Raw genomic sequence first — 21,279 nt, 5'->3', positions numbered from 1 at the left:
GATTTTCAAAAGCTCATTTTTTTGGAAAATGTAAAAGGCACACGATAGAAAAAATAAACATTTTATTTTCACAGTTATTCACAAAGTTAAAGATATATTATTAGTGTTTTTTTTTCAAATGGTTTCACTGCGGCACTCGGCATCATCATTATTATTTTTAAATATCCACGTCACAATCGGCATGAAAAAGTGCATTCCTGTGCTCATTAAAACTGCATTCATGCACATGAATTTACAAATAACTACTTCTATTAAAACAAAGTTACTCTAAAATGACGGAGTGTGTAAAAAAAACACCTTAATACAAAACTCTGAACAAATTAGGCATTGCTCTAATATGGTAAGTACTTAACTCTGGGTTTTAGTGCTAAAGCAGAGGATGAAGTGCACCTGTGAGTGTGAATATGAAACTTGATCCTGATCAGGTGCTTCACTCTGTCCTTAAAATTAAACCACATGTTAAAATGGTGCACGAGAGGAAGTGTAAGTATTAGGACAGTAAGTGTGAGTGTGAATCTGTACTCAAGCACACTGGATTATAAGCATAAATTGCAGAATGTCAGAAATTCCAACATACACTGACATGCCAAAATAGTATTGTGTCACATGACTTTCCATGTCCAATGTAAGCTGAATTACACTGCATTGATGTGAGGAATATGCGAGTGGGGTCTCCCGTTATGAATGTGAATGTGATTTCTGTTTACTTGGACAATTTTGTGATTTGATCCTCTGTGATTTTATTTCCGTCCGAAACGACTATGTATGTGTTTTTCTCATAAAATTACAGGCTGAATTATCTACTGTTTTTCGCTGAACTCATCTGGTCATCTGATTATTTTATTTCTGTCCAGAGTAATTTCTGAGTTTCATTACCTCGCGTTTAATAAAATAGCTATTTTCCACTGCCATGCACCATAGTTACACTTCTGTCACAGGTTTCCACGGAGATCCACGTAAACACAACAGCGAGTGGAAATGGAGGAGCTACTGAACGCGATGTCACGTGATTAAGAAAGCCTGAGAAAGCCTTACAAAGTAGAAGTGTGAAATATTTTTCACAGTTGTCCCCCTGAGAAACTAATCCTGTCCCATGGCCAATGACAGGCTTACTCACAAGAAAACACCTCACAACTTGTACAGATGTGCACCCCACCAAGCCATGTCTTGAGGTAATACATTACGATCTATTTACATTTTGCTATTCGATTACTTTTTTTTTTGGCATGTCAGTTCTAAAGTACAGACAAAAGTACCCTTTATATTCTGCATATTAAATCTGTCTGTTAAATCCAGTGTGTCTGAATACTTGAACCAAATCCCGAGCACACACAAGACTGTCAGTGCAAATACTTACTAACTGCACTTTACACAACAAGAGAATGCAGTGCTGCAGTTCCTGCTCCCTCAGCTGTGGTAGGTGTTTTATTCCTCAGCTGCAACAAAAGCTCCAACCTACACTGAACTGAACAGTTAATAAGTGAATGAGACACATCTCTACAGCACCTGGTACCTGCTGGCAACACACACACACACTCTCTGACTGTGAGTATTTGGTTAGTATGTGCTGTTCAGTCATTCAGCAGCAGCAGCAGTTGAGTGTCTTCGGGTAAGGCTCTGCCTGGGTTCAGCACCGAGTACCACGGAGCCCCGGCGGCTGGGGGAGTAGATGGAGAAGGCGATGGGGTCGGAGGAACGCTTGGCTTTAGTTGTGAAGCTGCAGCAGCAGAAGGACGTGTCAAACCAACCCTCTGGACCAGGATCTGATAAGAGAGCACCCACTTCATTTAAACATCAGCAGCTTGTGGTTTTCTTTATTTGACAAAAGCCCAATCCCATTTCTCTTTTGTACGACTACCTCTTGTTTTCGAGTGTAACCCTTCCTCTAGGAACAGAGGGGAGGGGGTGAAATTCTCCCCCTAAGAATTGGGACATCCCTTTAAACACCTAATACAGATAAAGGAATAATGGTGGAGCGCTAAAGTTCAGCAACATGGTAAAATGGTAGTTAACTAGTTAACTTTAGGGCATGGTATGTCTTCAGAAAGGGGCAGGTGGTGCATTCTTTATTCCTCTCAAATTAAGAGCTGAAATTAGCTTTTATTCTACAGCCTTTGCAGTCTGCTTCTAAGACAACCTACTAGCAGTTTTTTATGCTTGGTATGAAAAACAAATGGCCATAAAACATTAAACTATGGTAATATAAAGGATACAGCTTTGAAAAAAAATTAAGAGACCACTTCAGTTTCTAAATCAATTTCTCTGATTTTGCTATTTATAGGTACATGTTTGAGTAAAATTAACATTGTTGTTTTATTATATTGAATACAGTCAACATTTCTCTCAAATTCCAAATAAGAATATTGTCATTTAGAGAATTTATTGCAGAGATTTCAGACCTCAAATAATGCAAAGAAAACAAGTCCATATTCATAAAGTTTTAAGAGTTCAGAAATCAATATTTGGTGGAATAACCCTGGTTTTTAATCACAGTTTTCATGTATCTTGGCATGTTCTTCTCCATCAGTCTTACACACTGCTTTTGGATAACTTTATGCCACTCCTGGTGCAAAAATTCAAGCAGTTCAGCTTGGTTTGATAGCTTGTGATCCTCCATCTTCCTCTTGATTATATTATAGAGGTTTTTAATTTGGTAAAATCAAAGAAACTCAACATTTTTAAGTGGTCTCCTTTTTTCCAGAGCAAATTAAATTAAATTTTAACAAGCTAAATACAAACATTTGTGAGTTTCTTTGTTCACTTGTGCCGCCATCTTTCCAGTGATTTTCATAACCTTCTGTTTTGAGTGTGAAACACTTTTGCCCACCACTCCAGCCTAACCAGAATCGGGACACCCTACCCCTAGACTTGCACATGCAAAACAAATGGGTAGTACTAAGTGTTGGCCCAAGAGGTGACATTGTATGTAAAGCTAAAGTCTTGCCATTTCTCTAATATACTGTCTGAACAGCTGATTTGTGAATCTGTGTTTAAAATGTGAACTGTTAATTATTTAAATCAAGCCATCAGTCGATAAATCATCGTCACTCTACACTGACTTAATTAAAAGTAAGAACGCCTGTCTGACCTGTCGTAGGCGATCACTGTAGAGCCTGTCAGATTCAGGAGGCTGTTTTTCCGGAACGGGAATCTTCCAGCGGTCCAGTTCTGCCCGCAGTTCTGGCTCAGTGAACAGCACCACTGGGTCTAATCCATTCTGTTTAATCAGCTCCACCAGACACTCCTTGTAATGCAGCCTTCAGCAAACAACCATAAAAAACAGGAGCCAGATTATTCATGCAGTAAAACAGGAGTGTCCAGACTTTCAGTAGGGTCGCTTCACTGTGTAGTTTAGTGTTATCTACAATGCTCTGGCCCTATAGCCTTAATTTCTAATAGATATTACATCGATTTCATAATAGAAATTTTTACTGCAGTTTTTCAGACAGTGACTAAGCCTAGTCTTTGAATACACATAATTTAGATTTTTGACTTTGGATTCTACTCTAAAATAAATATATAGTCTTAGTCCCTGGAATCTAAGCCTATATGACTAACATATTCTCAGATTAGAATTACTATTTCTTTTTTTTGGAAAGTGCCCAGGACCTCTGTATGTGAATTTCTGCCTGGGGTTAATAAAGTGATCTATCTATCTGTCTGTCTTGCCATGAATCTGAATACGTAAATGTACAGTTATGTATATTTAATGATCCACTGACCATATAGGAAGATTAAGTACCGGTAGTCCTTCTGTTTCTACGCATACTTTGTTGTCAACCCTGAATGAACCCATACAACCTGCGTCAGTCAACAGTGTGTTAACAGTTTAGAGAAAAATGATGTGTGGAGGAAAGTAGCAGATGGCTTGATAGGTAGCTTGTTGGATTAGCATCCGTGCTAACCAGATATGCGATGAACAGTGCCAGCGCCACAAACACAAACTCATCCTTTTCATCATTAATAATGTCTCTGACTAAAGCACGAAGCTAGGCAAGGCGAAGTGAGGCGAGGAGGTTGATCACTGTGACTTCAGTGACAACCTGATTAAAACTGGCGAAATACGAGATCAAACAATATGCATCCTTTACAATATGGAACTGTACAAATGTACTAGGAGGCCAAAATGTATGTCTGTTATGCAAAATGCGAGTGGATCAGATACAGCAGTGCCGCTGGAGTTTTTAAACACTGTGTCCACTCACCTTTAAGCAGTGCAGCAGTGGCCGTAAGGTGTTTAAAAACTCCAGCAGCACAGCTGCATCTGATCCACACTTACAAGCACAACACACAATAACACACCACCAGCATGAGAATGTGGTCTCTTCTGTGGGGTCCTGATTATTGACAAACAGGGTGAGAGGAGTAAAATAAAAATATGCAGAGAAACATAAGAACTACAATCTAAAAATATAATGTAAATATTCCTATATGGTTTGTAGAGCAGATGAAATAGACAATAAGTGTAGAGGCAAGGAGGAGGTCAATGTCCTGACTGTGTAAAATAATTTGTTAAAAACAGATAAAGAAATCATAAAACATCAAAGTGCGACCTACGTGCAGTAACCGTTGTATTCTGGCAATGCCACCCTCCCACAAGGTTCCTCTCTCGGGCTCCCCAACTCTTTGTGCTCAAACACAGCACACACAACTACGAGACAAACAATCATGATTTGAAGCATTCAATATACACGTCTTTTGAGCTATGAATAATAATTAAAAAAAACAAAACAACAATGAGCAAGCCAAGCAGCAAAAACATCAATCTACAAGAAATGCAATATCAGACTCTGGTTTAACACACAATGCCCTTTTTTAAGCTTGTAAACAAATACCTCTCTGACTCCCCAGCACAGATCCATCCCTCTGGCTGTAGATGAGTGGGTGTGCAACTCCATGGTGCTGAAAAAAGCAAGTTAAATAGATGTCATGAAACCAGTGAAACAGAGAGTGGGATGTCACCAACAGAGAGCCTCAGAAAAAGTACCCACCTGCAACAGGCTGCAAAGTCTGGCCACATCCCAGTCTCTGAGGTGGTACAGGCAGTCCCTGGGGTGGTGGGCGTGTAACCCTTTAGTGCCGCATTCAGCTGAGAAATTGCATGCCTACACAAACACCACAGACAAAGAGCAAACTATAAATATCCTAGGCTATTGACGGCAAGGTTGTGGGATCGATACCCGCTTTCACCAATTAGACCATGGTTGGGTTTTCTAGGTGCCACAGCAATGGCCCACCACTCTGGGCATGTGTGCTCACTGTATGTCATTGTACCAAAGCCTAGGCTGCACTTGAGGTAAGGCGAGTCCTGGTAGAACTGTTCTAAGGATAGTCTAATGAGGCTGGGGTTACACCTTATGCAATTATTTTCTACATGGATATAAAAGTTATAACTACAAAAAATAACATTTTAACCACCATTTTCCACCATTTGTGCCTACTTTTTGTGGTGCGGTTTTCTTTTTCGTGTTGTACATGCACAAACAATTTAGGGTAACCAAGGGCCGGGAAGGATACATCAGCTGTGTCCTTAAAAACGTTTTATATGTAAGCTGCATTTCTTAGCTGTATATGAACTTTGGAACAGCCTTCTATGTCATGGCCACCAAGAAATACAGCCCACCCTGTCTGAAGAATAGACTTTGGGACGTAGCTGTGTTTGTGAGCTCACTTCTCTAACCTTTAGGCCACGGCTGTCTGTTCTATTTATGAAGTCTGGACCTGCAAGATTTTCACATAGCTTGCCCCCCATCTGATCAGCTAAAATGTATTATATTAGTTTGTTTGTGTGCATGTGTGCTGAGTTCTGTTGTATGAATCATAATTTTAAATGGCACAATTGAGAAATAGCACATTTTATTTTTTTCTCACATTACGTAACCCGCCCCCCTCATCAGCAACCAAATCATACCAAAATATTCTCGCTCATTTGTAGCACAAATATTTATTGAAAGAGCACAACCCAGTACAAACGAACAAGAGTACTTTGCTCCAATTTGGTCACTGATGGGGGCTGAGTGACAATGAATGAATGCCTAATAAAAGTACAGCTTACTGAGAGAACGGTTAAAAAGAGAGAGAGAGATACTTACAGAGCCGTTTCTGAATGGACGACTGCAGCCTCCACAAAACTCGTGCTGGCATTGAGTGCACTTAAAATGTAAACAACCGCCCTTAGACAGAAAGAACCGGAATCTGCATTTCGGGCAATCTGAAAAAAATATATCTAAATAAATAAAACTGTGGGAATACTGGGCCAATGCCAATTTCACATATGTACATTTGTGCCGATGACAATATACACATAACTTATAACTTGTAGAGAGACTAGACACCCCAGTATAGCTTTATAACATTAAAACTAAGAAAAATAAATACAAATTGGCTTAAATCAATGAATTTGATAGTATTGCAGCCAGTGTTGGCCAATTGTAGTAGTGTAATCAGCGATGCTTGGACCTTTTCTGACATACAATAAAACAATATGTTATTATCATTTTAAAATATTGGCCAAATTGACCGAATATTGACAATTATCGGTTGATACGATATAAATACAATATCACTGTGCATCCCTAGTGGCTGGACTTTATGCTAGGGGTGTCCCGATCACATTGTTTTGCAATCAGAGTCATTTGAGTTTAAGTATCTACCGATACCGATAGTATCAAAACAACCCCTTTTTATCACAAAAATATCACAAAAGTACTAAATAGTTATATAAATGATTTTCATTTAAATATGCATTTTTTCTAAAATAAACAAACTAGAAAATGTCACACAAGAACAAATGAGTTAATTATAAATAACATCACGATAATTATTTTTTTAATGCTGGTAGTTCTGTTTTTTGGGTAATAATAGTGTAGCGTGGTTTAGATCTAACAGACTAGATTTTTTTTACTGTATTATAATAGGGTAGTTTTGATGCTTTTTAGAAACTGAGTAACTCGTTACAATAAGTTTAAATAAGAGCTTGTGTAGCTGCACATATCGTATTTAATAGTTATTTTTTTTTGGAAAGAGGAAATGTGCGTGTGAGAAAGTGTGTGTGTGTGTGTGTGTGTGTGTGTTTAGGTGTGAGAGAGAGAGTGCCCGAAAGCCTTCCTCAATGCAACAGCGCAAGCATTATTACTGTGCGGGTGCAGCAGAGTCTACAGTGAACTCATGGAGTGAAAATGTAACATTTTTGATAAATCAGTGATTCATAACCTTTGAAAATTACGTGATTGGCCCTGATTTCTAGATCGGGTCAGGGGCATCCCATTACTGGTTGGCAATATGGCAATGTATTTTATAAGTACTGGACAATAGTGAACATACAACAAGAAAAAAACTGTACTTGTTTTCTCCACAACAATAGTATTTAATATCAGACCTATTTTGTTCCTGCTGAGAAGGAGTTCCAGACGTGAGTTTTGATATTCAGGGCTATTCAGCTGCTGCCACTCTTTGAACTTCTCACAGGAAAGTCCCTCATGTTGGGAAGCCCACTGCAACACAGGCATTCAGTAATGAATGGAGATGTCTGAATATAAAGTGCTTTAAATGAGCAGATTCACCAAAAAATTAACAATGGCGGAAAACTAGAAAATCTCAAATGTACAATGCTAATGAGTGGCTAATTTTCACCATCATTAACAAAACAAATCAGTTCCAATGGAGTTAGTCCTTACATAATGTAATTGCAAATTAGCTGTGTGAGCATGGTGACATAGTGCTGTAATGGCCTCTTGTAGAAGCTTTACTCACAGGGCTCTTGCAATTAAAGCATGTGCTTTTTCCACAGTTGGGGCAATCCATCCTCAGTCTGTCAGCCTCGTGGAGAAGCCCAAAAGAACACTGCCGAGGAGAGAGAAAGAGAGAGAGAGAGCAAAAGGGAGAGAGAGGGAGAAAGAGACTTAATGTGAATATTGCTAATCGCTAGGTAAGGTATAATCACCAGGGGCTTGTTAGCATAAAGGTAAACATGCTCCTTCTGTCTCGTATTCACTTTAATTTAACTTTAATTAAAATCTCAGCAATGTAAGCAAGAGAAAAAAGTACTGCTATAACTGCAGGTGTGCTGAATGTATTACTTGTGAGGTAGAGAACTTCTTACATGAGCACACCAGCGGAAATTTGGCATCTCCTGCAGCGCCTGGTCCCTCAGCTTCCTCTGAAACAGCTCATGAGTTTGTGGGTCTAGATAGTGCCTGATCTGTGTGACAGCAGGATAAAGGATATTTAGCTACACATCAGCAGTGTAATTATGTACATCAGGTGATATAAAGCTCTGGAAAAAAATTAAGAGACCACTTTTTTATTTTCTGAATCAGTTTCTCTGATTTAGCTATTTATAGGTATACATTTGAGTAAAATCAATATTGTTGTTTTATTCTATAAACTACGAACCACAGTTCTCACAAATTTCAAACAAAAATATTGTCATTGAGAGCATTTATTTGCAGTAAATGAAAAATGGCTGAAACAACAAAAAAGATGCAGAGCTTTCAGACCTCAAATAATGCAAAGAAAACAACAAAGTTTATATTCATAAAGTTTTAAGAGTTCAGAAATCAATATTTGGTGGAATAACCCTGGTTTTTAATCACAGTTTTAATGCATATTAGCATGTTCTCTTACACACTGCTTTTGCATAACTTCATGCCACTCCTGGTGCCAAAATACAAGCAGAGCTGTATATTCTGAGAGGGACAGAGAGGGTCAAAGAGGGTCTGACTCGAATACCTGAGTGTCCAGCAGGCTGAAGTACTCCATGGACTCCTCCCTGCGTCCAGCTCCACGAACATCGGGCTGATTACACATAGGGCAAACCGCATGGACGATGCTCTTCTCTTTAATGACGGACGAGAAGTAGGCTTTGAAGCAGCTTTCACAGAACGTACACGAGCAGTGGGTCATGGTGATCATCTGAGAATAGAAAAAAGTAGCACGAGTTTTGATTTAATATTCAATTTATATTTAATACGCACCAGATAAAAAGGAAAAAAAGCCCAGTTCACACCTGGCATTGTAAGTGCATCCAATGTGAACACCTGTGATCAGATTTCTTATGTCATTTCTGCTGGAGGAGTAGCTGCGGTAAAATTATTCCAGCCCAATTACCATGAGACACCTAGGTTCAACTGCGCACAAGATATACGTATCTATTCATCTTATCTATTCAATTGTTATTGTAGCTTTTTCAGCTAACCCGCATGAATGGTGGTTGGTGTGGTTTTGTGCTTATTGCATATCTTCTCCAAAACAACAGCTTTACAGGACAGCAATAAAAAAAATAAAAAAAACTTCTTAACTTACAATGGAAGTCAATGTAAAACAAGTTTATTTCAGGTCATTTTAGATCATTTTTATTGGTCCAATTACCAAGACATTTTGAGTGTAAGGGTCAGTTTCAAATTATGTAGTGTTATGTAGTGGTTAATGCGAATGGTGCTTTGCTGATAGTGACGCATCAAGACTAATAATAGTGTTACCATTCACACAATTTCACACATTTAATGTCAGAGGTGTTCATATATATTTTTTAAAACAAAGCAACACCAAATCTATGTCCTTTGAATGTGTGTTTTAACTATTTTATGTTAAGTTTTGTATGTTTTAACTAAACAATTTCAGTAACGTAGAGGAAAATGACAAACATTGGTAGAACTTCTTGGCACAGTACATTACTTTTGTTTCCAATTATTATTTTTTTATTTACTTAAAACTACACAAAGGAGTTGCGCATATCCGTCTTCTCTATCTCACTGATTCATCATGACAGATTGATGCCATGTCATTTGTTGAGGTGGAACATGACAGTGGGGCAGTGCAATGGGTTAAAAACACAAATGGGCCACCTAATGAAAACTTTATAGTACATCACCCTGCAAAGAAACCAATATTGCTTATTTTACTTTAATATTAATTAATATCATGACATGCTAAACCACTCATTGGTGGAATCATTGCAAAATTGCAAAGTCAGTTTTTCCCAACCGCTGCCCAACTCCCAATACCATTTCATTCCATCCATGCGAAGCACGTCTTTAGCATTAAACAAACCTGTTCAGACATCTGAGCTGAATCAGGTGAGCTAAAACAAGAGAAACACTAAACTCCCAAAGGCCTGGGTCTGAAAACAGCCCTGCTAACCTTGAGAAGAAAGGGTCTAGTGTTATCTGACCTTGCCGAAGGACATCTGTTCCTGGCAGATGGGGCAGTCATGAGAGAGGTACTTGAGAGCGGACGGGAGGTCCCGGCACGCCTGCACAGCTTCTAGCACATCTGCAGGGTTGAAGTTGCAGTCCCCCAGGCTCAGGATACTCCTGAACATCTCTGCTTTCTCGCCCCTGACGCCCTCTGGGATGAGTACCTGAAGGTAGAGCACTCAGAGTTAGGAGAGCTAAGAGAAGTGTGGAAGAAAACGTTTGACTGGGTCAGCTCTGACCTACAGTCAACTTACCTCAGAACCCTCAAACTTTTTCAACTGAATGAAAACTTGCTGGTCGTCCACGGCAATGACCCGGTTCGGCTCTCTCAGAACATACTCTGCATCTGCATGATTAGACAAATAACACAACATGTCAATCAAAAAACAAACAGACATTTGACACAATCATAATGTATTAAAGAAGGTTTCAGCTTGGCAATATATATATATATATATATATATATATACGTATATATATATATATATATATATACGTATATATATATATATATATATATATGTATATATATATATATATATATATATAGCACTGGAAAAAGTAAGAGGCCACTTAAGTTTCTTAATCAGTTTCTCTGATTTTGCTATTTATAGATAAATATTTGAGTAAAATGAACATTGTTGTTTTATTCTATAAACCACGGACAACATTTCTCCCAAATTACAACTAAAAATTGTCATTAATTTGCAGAAACTGAGAAATGTCTGATATAACAAAAAATATTTAAATATTGCAAAGAAAACAAGTTCATATTCATAAAGTTTTAAGAGTTCAGAAATCAATATTTGGTGGAATAACCATGTTTTTTTAATCACAGTTTTCATTAATCTTGGCATGTTCTCCTCCACCAGTCTTACACACTGCTTAGCAGTTCAGCTTGGTTTATTGGCTTTCATCTTCCTATTGATTATACTCCAATTTTTTTTATTTTGTAAAATCAAAGAAATAATCATTTTAAATACACTCTTATTTTTTTTCCAGAGCTTTAAGCTTGGCTTATGTTCTTACTTTCTAAAATACACCAGTTTCAAAATGTTACTCTAATCACAGGTGTGTTTTAGTGCATTTAAAAAGTAATTCTGAATCTTATCAATTCAACAGCACTTTTCTCAAGAAATGTAGTATTGTACGATGTACTAAATGATCAGAGATGCACCGAAATAAAACATTTTTGGTCGAAACCAAACAAAAAGATGCATTTAGCCAAACGACAAAATAGAATACATTTTCCCACAGGTTTTCATTCAGTATGCCAGTCTTTTCCACCACTGAATAACTGAATTTCCTAAACTGAACACTTAACCTTTTAATATTCCAGCAGACAAACCACAAAGCACCATACATTTACCTCAGCAGTGCAATTTTAATCAGGCATTTACTTAAGCAGTGATTTTCCAGTTATAACTGTACCACAGAACTGTTTTTCTAATCATAAATGTACCTCAGCAGTGCCACTAAATTCACATGAGAAAAATTGTACAGTGAAATACATTCAACCAGTCTTTTGGTAAATAAACAGATGCTAAGGCTAAATTAACTCAGCCAAAAAGCTTGGATAGCTGTACAGCTGGAAACAGTCAGTTTGTAAAAGGGAAGTAAACTGAGGCAGAGTGTGATAAGTGATGCTTAACGCTTTATTCCATTTCATTTCATGTGAGTAGAGAGTAAAAATAAACTTGAACCAGACATTTGTTGGCCCCCTCTGTTAGGTCTGCCCCTTAACTTGAGCACTGCCAGGGATCAGGGGAGGTAGGGGTGGAGGAGGAGTGTGAGCAATGTAAAACACCAAAAGTGCTTTTTTTGGCTTTTTCAGATGAATAGTTTTTGGTTGCCAGATATTCTGTGCATCTCTTCTAAATAAGCAAAAAAAAAAAAAAAAAAACGAAAGTAACCAAACTAAACTAAGCACATTGTCATAAGGTTACACATTAACAGTCCTAGGTTTAAGATCACATTATTCTAGGTACCTCTGTAGTGTCTGAAGGTTACCACGGCCTGATCTGGTTGGACAGAAGGATATATCACTGCCACCACCTCCCCTCCACCATTCAGTTTCCTTTGGAAGTAAATGGTGAGCTTGTTTTTGATTTTATTCGGAGAGACCCCCACAGGGAGATGGCTGATCAACACCCTGTGCCGGTTATCCAGTAAGCCTGGCTGGACAAGGCGACCATCTTCATGTCCCTGACTCTGCCTCCAAGCATGGGGAATGTCTATAAAGGAAGAGTACAAAGAACTTTGTACTTACTTACGTACTGACTTACTAGCTTGCTGGTGTGCTTACTACTTACTTATTTATATTTATATAGACAGCAATCTGTCCAAGCTCTTAATGTCATGTAGGGGTGCATTACAAACAAAAATGTGCAACAATTCGCAACAAATCAAAATCCTAAATTAAGCTCCTTTATTTTTTTAGAACTTGGTTTGGCTGCACTCATTTTTCCCAGGTTAAAAAGTAGTTGTGATGTGTGCATTCAAGGTGGACCTCTACCTCGTTTTACCTTACTCTACCTCGCTCTGCCTCCAGCCTTGATAACTCACGTTAGGTAAAGCAGCATTGTTGTAGCTCTTTCTATCTACTTATTGTGGAAACTCTTAAAATTAAGATAACAATTAAAATGCGATTTACTTTACAGCTCTAGTGTCATTTTTTCTTCTATAAGAGCATAAATGACATGAAGTGCAGATTACCAAACTTTATAATTACCATATTTTTCACACTATAAGGTGCACTATCAATAAACGTCTATTTTCTGCTATTTTCTTTAGCATGGTTAGCGGCAAATGCTAATGCTGCTCCAGCAGTCCTAGCCTGCGTTAGCAGCAGGCTATAAACCGATAATACTCACCTTTGAACAACAAAAGAGCTAGCACTTAGCGCGGTTAGCGGGTAATGCTAATGCTGCTCCAGCAGTGCTAACCGTGGTTAGGACCAGACTACAGGCTGATAACAGAGCCAAGAGACACAAGTAACCTTATTTTTTGTCATATTTTTTTAAACTGGTGAGCTGGGTGTTGCTTAGCATTTTGGGGGGGGGGGGGGGGGGGAAACAAACATTTAAAACACTAATTTGGTATTGTCTCCTAAATAAAGTAAACAAAAAGTAACTTCAGCTGCTCCTTACCTTGGTCTCTGTGGTCCAGCTGGTACATATTGACGACCCTTTCCAGCTGAAGACTTTTAAACATGTTGTCGAGGTCATCTGGATTTGAGACATTTGTGTTTGGAGCTAAAAAAGACAAAATATTTAATTTCTAAAAAACAAAAATACATTTTCTTGCTCAGGTAGATCTAGGTAAATCAGAACCTTAATACATGATGAATAACTGACATAATTAACTCTTTATGACAATATAATTTAACATGTATTTTAAAGGTAAATCATTGGTGTCAATATTTTGTGGTTGACTGTAATTTAACGCATCTCTTCTTTTTTATAATGGATTTTCAAATGAGAATAAAACAATAAATGTAAGATGGAATTATATGCATATTAAAAAATAATTGCATTAATCACAACAATAACATTTTATAATGTAAATGCTGTACTTCACTGTATTTTTGGGAGTGAGACAAAAATACTTAGTACACTTAGTGTGGTAAAACCAGAATTTATTTATTTTATTATAATACCTTAGTGTAGTTTTAATGCTTTTTAAACTAGGATCTTTTAATATGCTTAGTAAAGGTTTTAGGCTAGAAAAGCTTTAGGCAAGAAAACATGCTAAAAGAACAGTTTCCATATTACTAGCCTGGGTTCTCTCATGTTAATATACTGTATGCATAACATATGCAGCATGTCTGTAAATAAGCCTTGTTCCATCTGCCCCTGGGCATGTCATAAAACATACAAAACATACAAAATAAACAAACAAGCAAACAAGCATGAGGCTTTACCAGTGGCACTGCTGATAAATGGGTTTGTTGGAGGGCGGCTTTGGACATCTGGCGCACTAAATGTTATTCCAAAGTCCAACAGCTCCTGAGTGTAGGATCTCTTCACCCCGCTTCCTTCAGCTGCATCCTTTGCACTCTTGGGTAGCACTGATGCAGACAGAAAGGGGGGAAAACAAGTATAAAAGCTTGCCAAATATGTCCTGATAGTAGCTGTGATTTAAACAAACAAGGAAACCATTATTTACAAAAAAGACACTCTAGACAGGGAGGGAAAGCTTACTGTTGCTGGCAGAATGGCTCATTGAGGATGAAGACATCTCAGGGTGAGATGATTTTCTCTGAGCAGAGTTACTGCCAGCTTGAGGCCAACTGCAAAAAAAAAAAAAAAACTAAACCTGCAGATTTTATGAGAATTTAGAAGCTTTTACAATGTCTATTTTCATATAAATGTTCTTTTAATTTGTGTTATTTAATTAAAAAGGCTATTCTGTTCTGTTTCATGTAGCATGTTCTGTTTTGGACATCAATTTATGTATAATATTTATTAACTGATACCACAAAATTTGCTTTTGCAATACTGTAAATATTAATAAGGAAACAAAAACAGGCCCACTATCTTATTTCTGAATATTGCAAATAGTAAATACTTACTTTTTCTAGTATTGGTTCTTTAATTACTTTGAGTAAATTAAAGAACCAATACTAGAATTGTCATATTATATTATATTTTTATAATATACTGTTCCATAAATAATTGCGATAAACAATATTATTGCAATTTTAAAACCATTTTATTCCACTGATAATAATGTAATATCCTGATAATGTTATTACATCTCTTTAAAGGAGAAATGTAAAATGGACTTGTGCTATAGTGAAACATGATAAATAGTACAAACTTTGTCAAATAGCCCACCTCTATTCACCCCCAGCATTCTGAAATACAGCACTTTTGGCAGGCTTAGAATGCTAGCAATAGGGGCATAGCATTACCCATGCAAATAAATGTAAAAAGTTTATTCAACTAAACAAGTCCATTTCACACCCTAAGTCCATTTCACATTTTACATCCCCTTGTAAGTCCTTTACAGAGCATTGAACATGCTGATAACTAAGAATATTCCAACACTGAAATTGACATATGCAAAACAAATTATTAAACAAAATAAAATCACTCTATATACTGTCTCATTCAAATTAAAGGGGTTTCTGAGCAAAGAAAAAATAATATTGACAATATTTAAGTCATCAAACATGATTGAGGACATGTATGATGTGTTGTATAATAAAACAATGATGTCCTTATTTTGACAGACCTAACTAATACCAAACATAATTAATATGCATCTGAACAGATGCAGATGCAGATGCAGATGGACTGAAATCCCACAGTATTAGGCAGGTAATCTTCTAAACTTCCTATCTCATTTGTGTTTCTAATGCTTGTCAGACTGACCTGCCATGAGTTGAGGAAGTTTTAGGATGATCGTGCCATTCTGCGGGTAAATGCTTTGTGCCAGGAGGTAGTTTGGCAGCTCTAACAGGAGGCGTGGCAAAAAGGGGCGTCTCCCGTTGAAACGCGGCAACCATCTCCTCCAGCACAATAGACAGGTTGGACCAGCCCTGCCAATCAAATTAAAAAACAAGATAGGTATCAAAAGGCATCACAATCTGACAGATACAGAAATGAAAACACCTGACTCACAGTCTTCCAGTTGCTGAGGCAATCAAGACGCACATGGCCCCGGGCGTCCACACTGCTACTCCTGCTGTTAATCACCATGGAGGATACGGGACAGACGTAGCACCTAGGTGGGTTCTGTGGGTGGGTCTCATGGATCCAGATGCACACTGGGATGTTGTATTTGTTACCTTGGTAAGGGATAAACACACAACTCATGAGTTACATGTATGATAGGGGTGGAGATTTTATTGGGTTTTATTACCTATTATTTGTGGAATCTGCAAATATTACCTTCATAAACAATGGGAACAGTGCCACGCAAGTTAACCAGCTTCTTCCGGTCATTGTTGGGATAATCTGCAGAGGTTAAAAAAAAGAGACAAAAATTACTACACTAAGCTATTACACATGCAATGATTAGTTAGCCCTGGATCATTTTGGGGTGATTTTACCATAAAACCTAAAAAAAGTAATTGTTGCCGAATAACTGACAAACATGTAAACTCAAGACACCGTCCATTGAGACACTACACATCTATTACAAACAAGACCAGTCTAAAAACATTATCCTATTCATATTTGTTCACAGCATTTGGACTAGGTGTGGAAATGACAAGAAATCTCACGGTAAGTTTATCATGATACTGTGACTCGGCAATACTCAGTATTTCGCAAGACAATTCTTTACAATGCTTCACAGCATCTGTGTTACTAAAGACAATAAAATACTCCTAAATAAGCAAATACCAGGAATTGTATATATTAATTTTTATTTATATAAACTAAAGCTCCAAAAAAAAAAAAAAGAGACCGGATCTTGGCATGTTCTCCTCCACCAGTCTTACACACTACTTCTGTATAACTTTATGCCACACCTGGTACAAAAAATCAAGCAGATCAGCTTGGTTTGATGGCTTGGTTGATTGTGATCATCCATCGTCCTCTTGATTATATTCCAGAGGTATTCAATTTGGTCAAATTTAAGTCAAACTGATGGGGCAAATATTAGGGAGTTTAGAGCTCGTAGGTTTCAATAGAAACATCATTATTTAATGCCATGTATCACAAACGAAAACAATACAATATACTGTAATATAAACATTTTGTTCCACCCATACCTTGGACCCTGATGATTTTTATTTGTCAATGTAAATCAAAGAAATTCAATGTGTTCTGCCATAAAATGATCAGGATGTATTAAGGAAACATGTGTTGTTTAAGCAGTTCTTTTTAGAATAATCATATTACACGTATAATGATCAAGATAGTAACGAGGCTCAGCTTACTTTAGCTAACCTCAGCTAGGCATTTTCTCACAACCATTGGTAAAAATGGGTATTTTAAGCCATTTCAACATTTGAGTACTTGCTTTCATAGTCAGTGGTCTGTTTGCAGTTGTATTATAAAGACAGCAAGTATTTGATATAAGTGAAATGGTCCATGAGCGCTTGCTAACACCATAGTGCTACAACATGCCAACATGAACTGCTATCAGTTACAACAGAGGAGCAAATGGGTCAAAGCTGTTTACTACCTCAGCAGTTTACTATCTACTGTGACAGAAATATACAACAGAAAACGAAACTTATGGAAACTCTATATTCACTCAGTTTAGCTTTGAAATGTAATTATACACTGCTACTGCAAGAGCTATTAAACGCTTGGACTGCTGTATCCATTGGTATGCTTGCTTGCTGTTATTTAGAACACATTCATTCTTTAATATTAGCTCTGATAGGTTAGTAAAAACGATAAAGAATGATATCTGGTTATGAGAAAAAGAAACCAACTTCAACACAGTTGAAGGTATGCATTTACAACACATGAACATGCCAACAAACTGCAAAGCTCAGCAGGAAGTACCAGGGGAAAAGGCATCAGAAATAGCCATCAGTAGGTCTGACTTGTGGTGGAGAATAGAATAGAATATAACTGTAATAAAATATAGACTCACAGTAAAACTCTACATGTAGTTGCAGATCTGGAAATGCAGTTTCCACCTCCTTGATATCAGCCAGAACTTCAGTTGGGAAGGCATAGTTACACTGTTAAAAAGACAAACATAACAAACACACTTGAAGTGAAATCAGGCAAGTAAGCTAAAAACCCACAAAGCCAGTCGCATCATGAATAAAACCACCCTGATCAGCTTCTAATGCATTCTGAAACAGCTTGACCAGACTGTGACACAGGCTATTTAAGGAAAAGACGTACAAGTTAAAGAAATTATACATATTCAACTATATATTATTAACAAAGCTGTTCTCTGAAGTAATTAAACTTCAATACAAATAGCACTGATAGCAATTTGTCTTACATGGAAATGCATTGTACATTTGAAGCAAGTAAATTTAATCATAAAACAGATACTGCAGTATAAAATTAGATGTTTTTTTGTTTTTTGACAGAGGTGTGAACACTGAGGACAGACTAAAACGGTGTAATCGGGGGTGCATTTCAGCAACACAGACCACAAACTAACCACTAGGCCCATTTCCTGAAACTTGTTTGCTATTACCCAATTTTTTTTCTGAAGTCAACTGTACCAATGTGGTGTTTAGACATCTTTGCTGCCTCTACTTTTTTTTTTAAGAAAGAGAACATTGGAACATTGATCGCAGATTTGACTGCATTTAACAAACAAAAACATCACTGAGGTCTGGTACTGATAATGGATGATTAGTTAAATTAGTTCTGATAATTCAACCCATCCAAAAGGTATCATTTGTAGCCCTATCACTACAAAGATCATAGCAGAGTTTTGCTGCTCTGATAACCAATGACGGGTGTTTAATACCCCTCTAGCTGATGTTGGCACTGGGCATTACATTAAAGGAGCACTAAAACCCCTGTTTTTTTGCTGACTCCACCCTCAGCTCAAGTGATAAAGGCGAAGTTTTGGAGGGGCACTGGGTGATGTATGGGTTTAGAGGCATCATCCACGTCTACAACCTAAGAAAGCACTGCTGAGGCAGAAATGATCTCAATAAAAACGTTTTTTTAAAGGTTAGGAAATGTTTATAAAAAAATTAAGCAGGACTGGTATGTTTTATTACTTCCAAGGAACACATTTCAGCTATTAATGGGGAAAAATATGGTTTAGGGTTTAGTGGCTCTTTAACCTAGTACTCAAGACAGACTGCTCTCAGTCCAATTAAATAAGCTTACATAGCATTAAGCTACTTATTATTTTTAGTAAAAAATAAATAAATAAAGTATTGGTATCGGCAATACTGGTCCTGTATTTACTGTAATTAAGCAGTTTCACACAAAAATACTAATTAATTAAAGTAAATTAACATAATTGTTTTATTCTATAAACTACAGACAACATTTCTCCCAAATTCCAAATAAAAACATTGTAATTTAAAGAATGTATTTGCAGAAAAAGAAAAATGGTTAAAATAACAAAAAAGATGCAGAGCTTTCAGACCTCGAATAATGCAAAGAAAAGAAGCTCATATTCATAAAGTTTTAAGAGTTCAGAAATCAATATTTGGTTGAATAAGCCTGGTTTTTAATTGCAGTTTTCATGCATCCTGGCATGTTCTCCTCCACTAGTCTTACGCACTGCTTTTAGATAACTTTATGCTACTCGAGGTATAAAACTCGAGCTTCCAACTAGTGACCAAAGGAGAACCATAGCTACATCTTGAACACGAGTCTACTGACTGACAGGCCAGAAGTATCACATGTGGGCGGCAACTGTCATTATTTAGCCATTTCAGGTGTGTAGGAGCTAAAAGTGAGTCAGTAGGAGACCGAAACTCTTTCAGCTTCAATAAAACCTTCCAGCAATTTCACTGACAAGCGGATACTGACTCTGTAAATAGGGGCACCATTATTTACTCGCTCTGTGACATAAGATATGCCACTCTTATGAGTCTAAAATACATAAGTTATAAGAACTTCATTAACGTGCTAGCTTAACAGCTCTAACAGGTAGGTTAATTCCTAATGTGAGAAAGTTCGACATCCCAGAGGACCAACTGGAGACGTCGCCAACAAAACACACACTCTCGCAGACACACTCACAGCTAGCTCGCTAGTTAGGCTATTAGTATTCCTGTCAGACTCAACACAACAAGCGCCAGCCTCTCAGGCTAACGCTAATTAATTAGCTAGTTAAGCTAGCTATTTACAGCCCTAAACGAGCTATTATTGAACAACAATAAGCTAGCTCTACAGTTAACTAAGCCAGCCATAATTACATCTTATCTACTTCAAATTAGAGCTGTTATTCTGAGCCCCGCAGCCCGCTGCTCAGAAACAGCAGGGTTAGCCGCTGAGCTAGCTCTTAGCACGGCTCGCTAGGTTAACCGTCTCCCAGGCGAAACCCAAACCCAAACCTACCTCAGCAAGTGTTTTATACTCCAAATCAGGAGTCACGAGCGACATAACCGTCCCGATACTCCCCTAAACCCGTCCAGAAAGCGTGGTATCAGAGTGTCAGCCCGCTGTCCGCCGTCAGGTGCAGTCAGAGAGCGGTTTCATGACCACAACTTCTGTCATAGCTCAAAGTTTACAAGCCACACGGAGAGTTTTGGTTTTCTTTCGCCCGCTGTCGTCAGTAGCTGCAGTCCGGGCAGCGCAGATCTGCAGCTCACACAAGCAGCTAATAATAGCCTGCATGAGGAGACGGTATGATGTACAGATCAGCGAAACTGCGCGGTTGCCTGAGAAACTGGGGCTGAGTCCCAATCTGCGTACCCGAGGTAGTGCGCACTTGTGTTCTCCATACTGTGTTGTTGAGCACTTGTACTCAAGACTGTTGAATTATGACAGAAGTGTAACTTACGGAGCCCTTAATGTGGCCTCATGTAAAAAAAAACAATAATGCGTGGCCACAATTTATTAAGGTGTGGGAATAATATCCTAATGCGTGGCTACGACTTATTAAAGCGTGGGAAATAGTTAATTAAACTGTAGCCATTAATTTAAGGCCACTTGTTTGTTTTGATTCACAGCTAGCAAAGCAAGTAGCTCTCAGGGGTTTTGCACAATATAGCCCTATCCGGATGGGATTCGTTTTTTAGGGGGTCCTGTGGTAATTTTATATTTTACGGGGGTACCTCCAGAACAACCATGTTTGTGTTTTTCTAATTTTATTCCCGTCTGGAAGCACAATTCAAATGTGCGTCCTCCGAGAAAATTATAGGATGAATTACCTACTGTTTTTCGCTGAACTCCGTGGTCCTCTGGTTAATAATTTTATTCCCGTCCGGACACACATCTCTGAGTTTCGTCTCCTTGCGTTTAATTAAATAGCTATTTGTCCACTGCCACGCACCGAAATTACTCTTTGGGCGCACGTTTCCATGGAGATCCATGTAAACACAATAGTGAGTGGAAATGGAGGAGCTTCTGAACGCGATGTCATAAAACAGAGAAAGCCAAAAAAAAAAATAAAAAATACTCACTGGTTCTCCTGTTTTTTTAATTTCAGTCCAGGTGCAAAAGTATTATCAAACATCCCC

General features: G+C 37.8%; 1 protein-coding gene across 2 annotated transcripts; it reads right to left on the bottom strand.

The window, feature by feature from the left end:
* Nucleotides 1-45: 45 nt before the first annotated feature.
* Nucleotides 46-20,420, bottom strand: si:dkey-181m9.8 (E3 ubiquitin-protein ligase RNF31). 2 transcript variants are annotated; one of them, XM_022679156.2, is made up of 21 exons: nucleotides 20,156-20,420; nucleotides 17,757-17,847; nucleotides 16,094-16,159; nucleotides 15,824-15,990; nucleotides 15,575-15,741; nucleotides 14,399-14,487; nucleotides 14,119-14,265; nucleotides 13,346-13,450; nucleotides 12,185-12,430; nucleotides 10,451-10,542; nucleotides 10,172-10,360; nucleotides 8,731-8,913; nucleotides 8,102-8,200; nucleotides 7,753-7,842; nucleotides 7,379-7,493; nucleotides 6,093-6,211; nucleotides 4,992-5,105; nucleotides 4,836-4,902; nucleotides 4,558-4,651; nucleotides 3,089-3,257; nucleotides 46-1,763 (listed from the first exon to the last, which is right to left on the bottom strand). In XM_022679156.2, the coding sequence occupies exons 1-21, from the start codon at nucleotides 20,198-20,200 to the stop codon at nucleotides 1,572-1,574; spliced, it is 2,646 nt and encodes an 881-aa protein (XP_022534877.2). In that variant the 5' UTR covers nucleotides 20,201-20,420; the 3' UTR covers nucleotides 46-1,571. The 2 variants fall into 2 exon arrangements, with proteins under 2 accessions (XP_022534877.2, XP_022534878.2); XM_022679157.2 differs by lacking the exon at nucleotides 12,185-12,430.
* Between the last annotated feature and the right edge of the window lie 859 nt (nucleotides 20,421-21,279).

The sequence above is a fragment of the Astyanax mexicanus genome, chromosome 4 (assembly GCF_023375975.1).
Source record: "Astyanax mexicanus isolate ESR-SI-001 chromosome 4, AstMex3_surface, whole genome shotgun sequence".
Lineage (NCBI taxonomy): Eukaryota > Metazoa > Chordata > Actinopteri > Characiformes > Acestrorhamphidae > Astyanax > Astyanax mexicanus.
This window is presented reverse-complemented; position numbering and strand designations above follow the sequence as displayed.

Bases quoted from the DNA above. Each gene is read 5' to 3' on its own strand.
- si:dkey-181m9.8 (XM_022679156.2), bottom strand. From the start codon at position 20,200: ATGTCGCTCGTGACTCCTGATTTGGAGTATAAAACACTTGCTGAG. The intron at 15,742-15,823 runs GTGAGTCAGGTG...TTTGATTGGCAG, and splicing joins GCCTCAGCAACTGGAAGACT to GGCTGGTCCAACCTGTCTAT. The intron at 6,212-7,378 runs GTCTGATATTAA...TATTTTTTTCAG, and splicing joins TCTCAGCAGGAACAAAATAG to ATTGCCCGAAATGCAGATTC.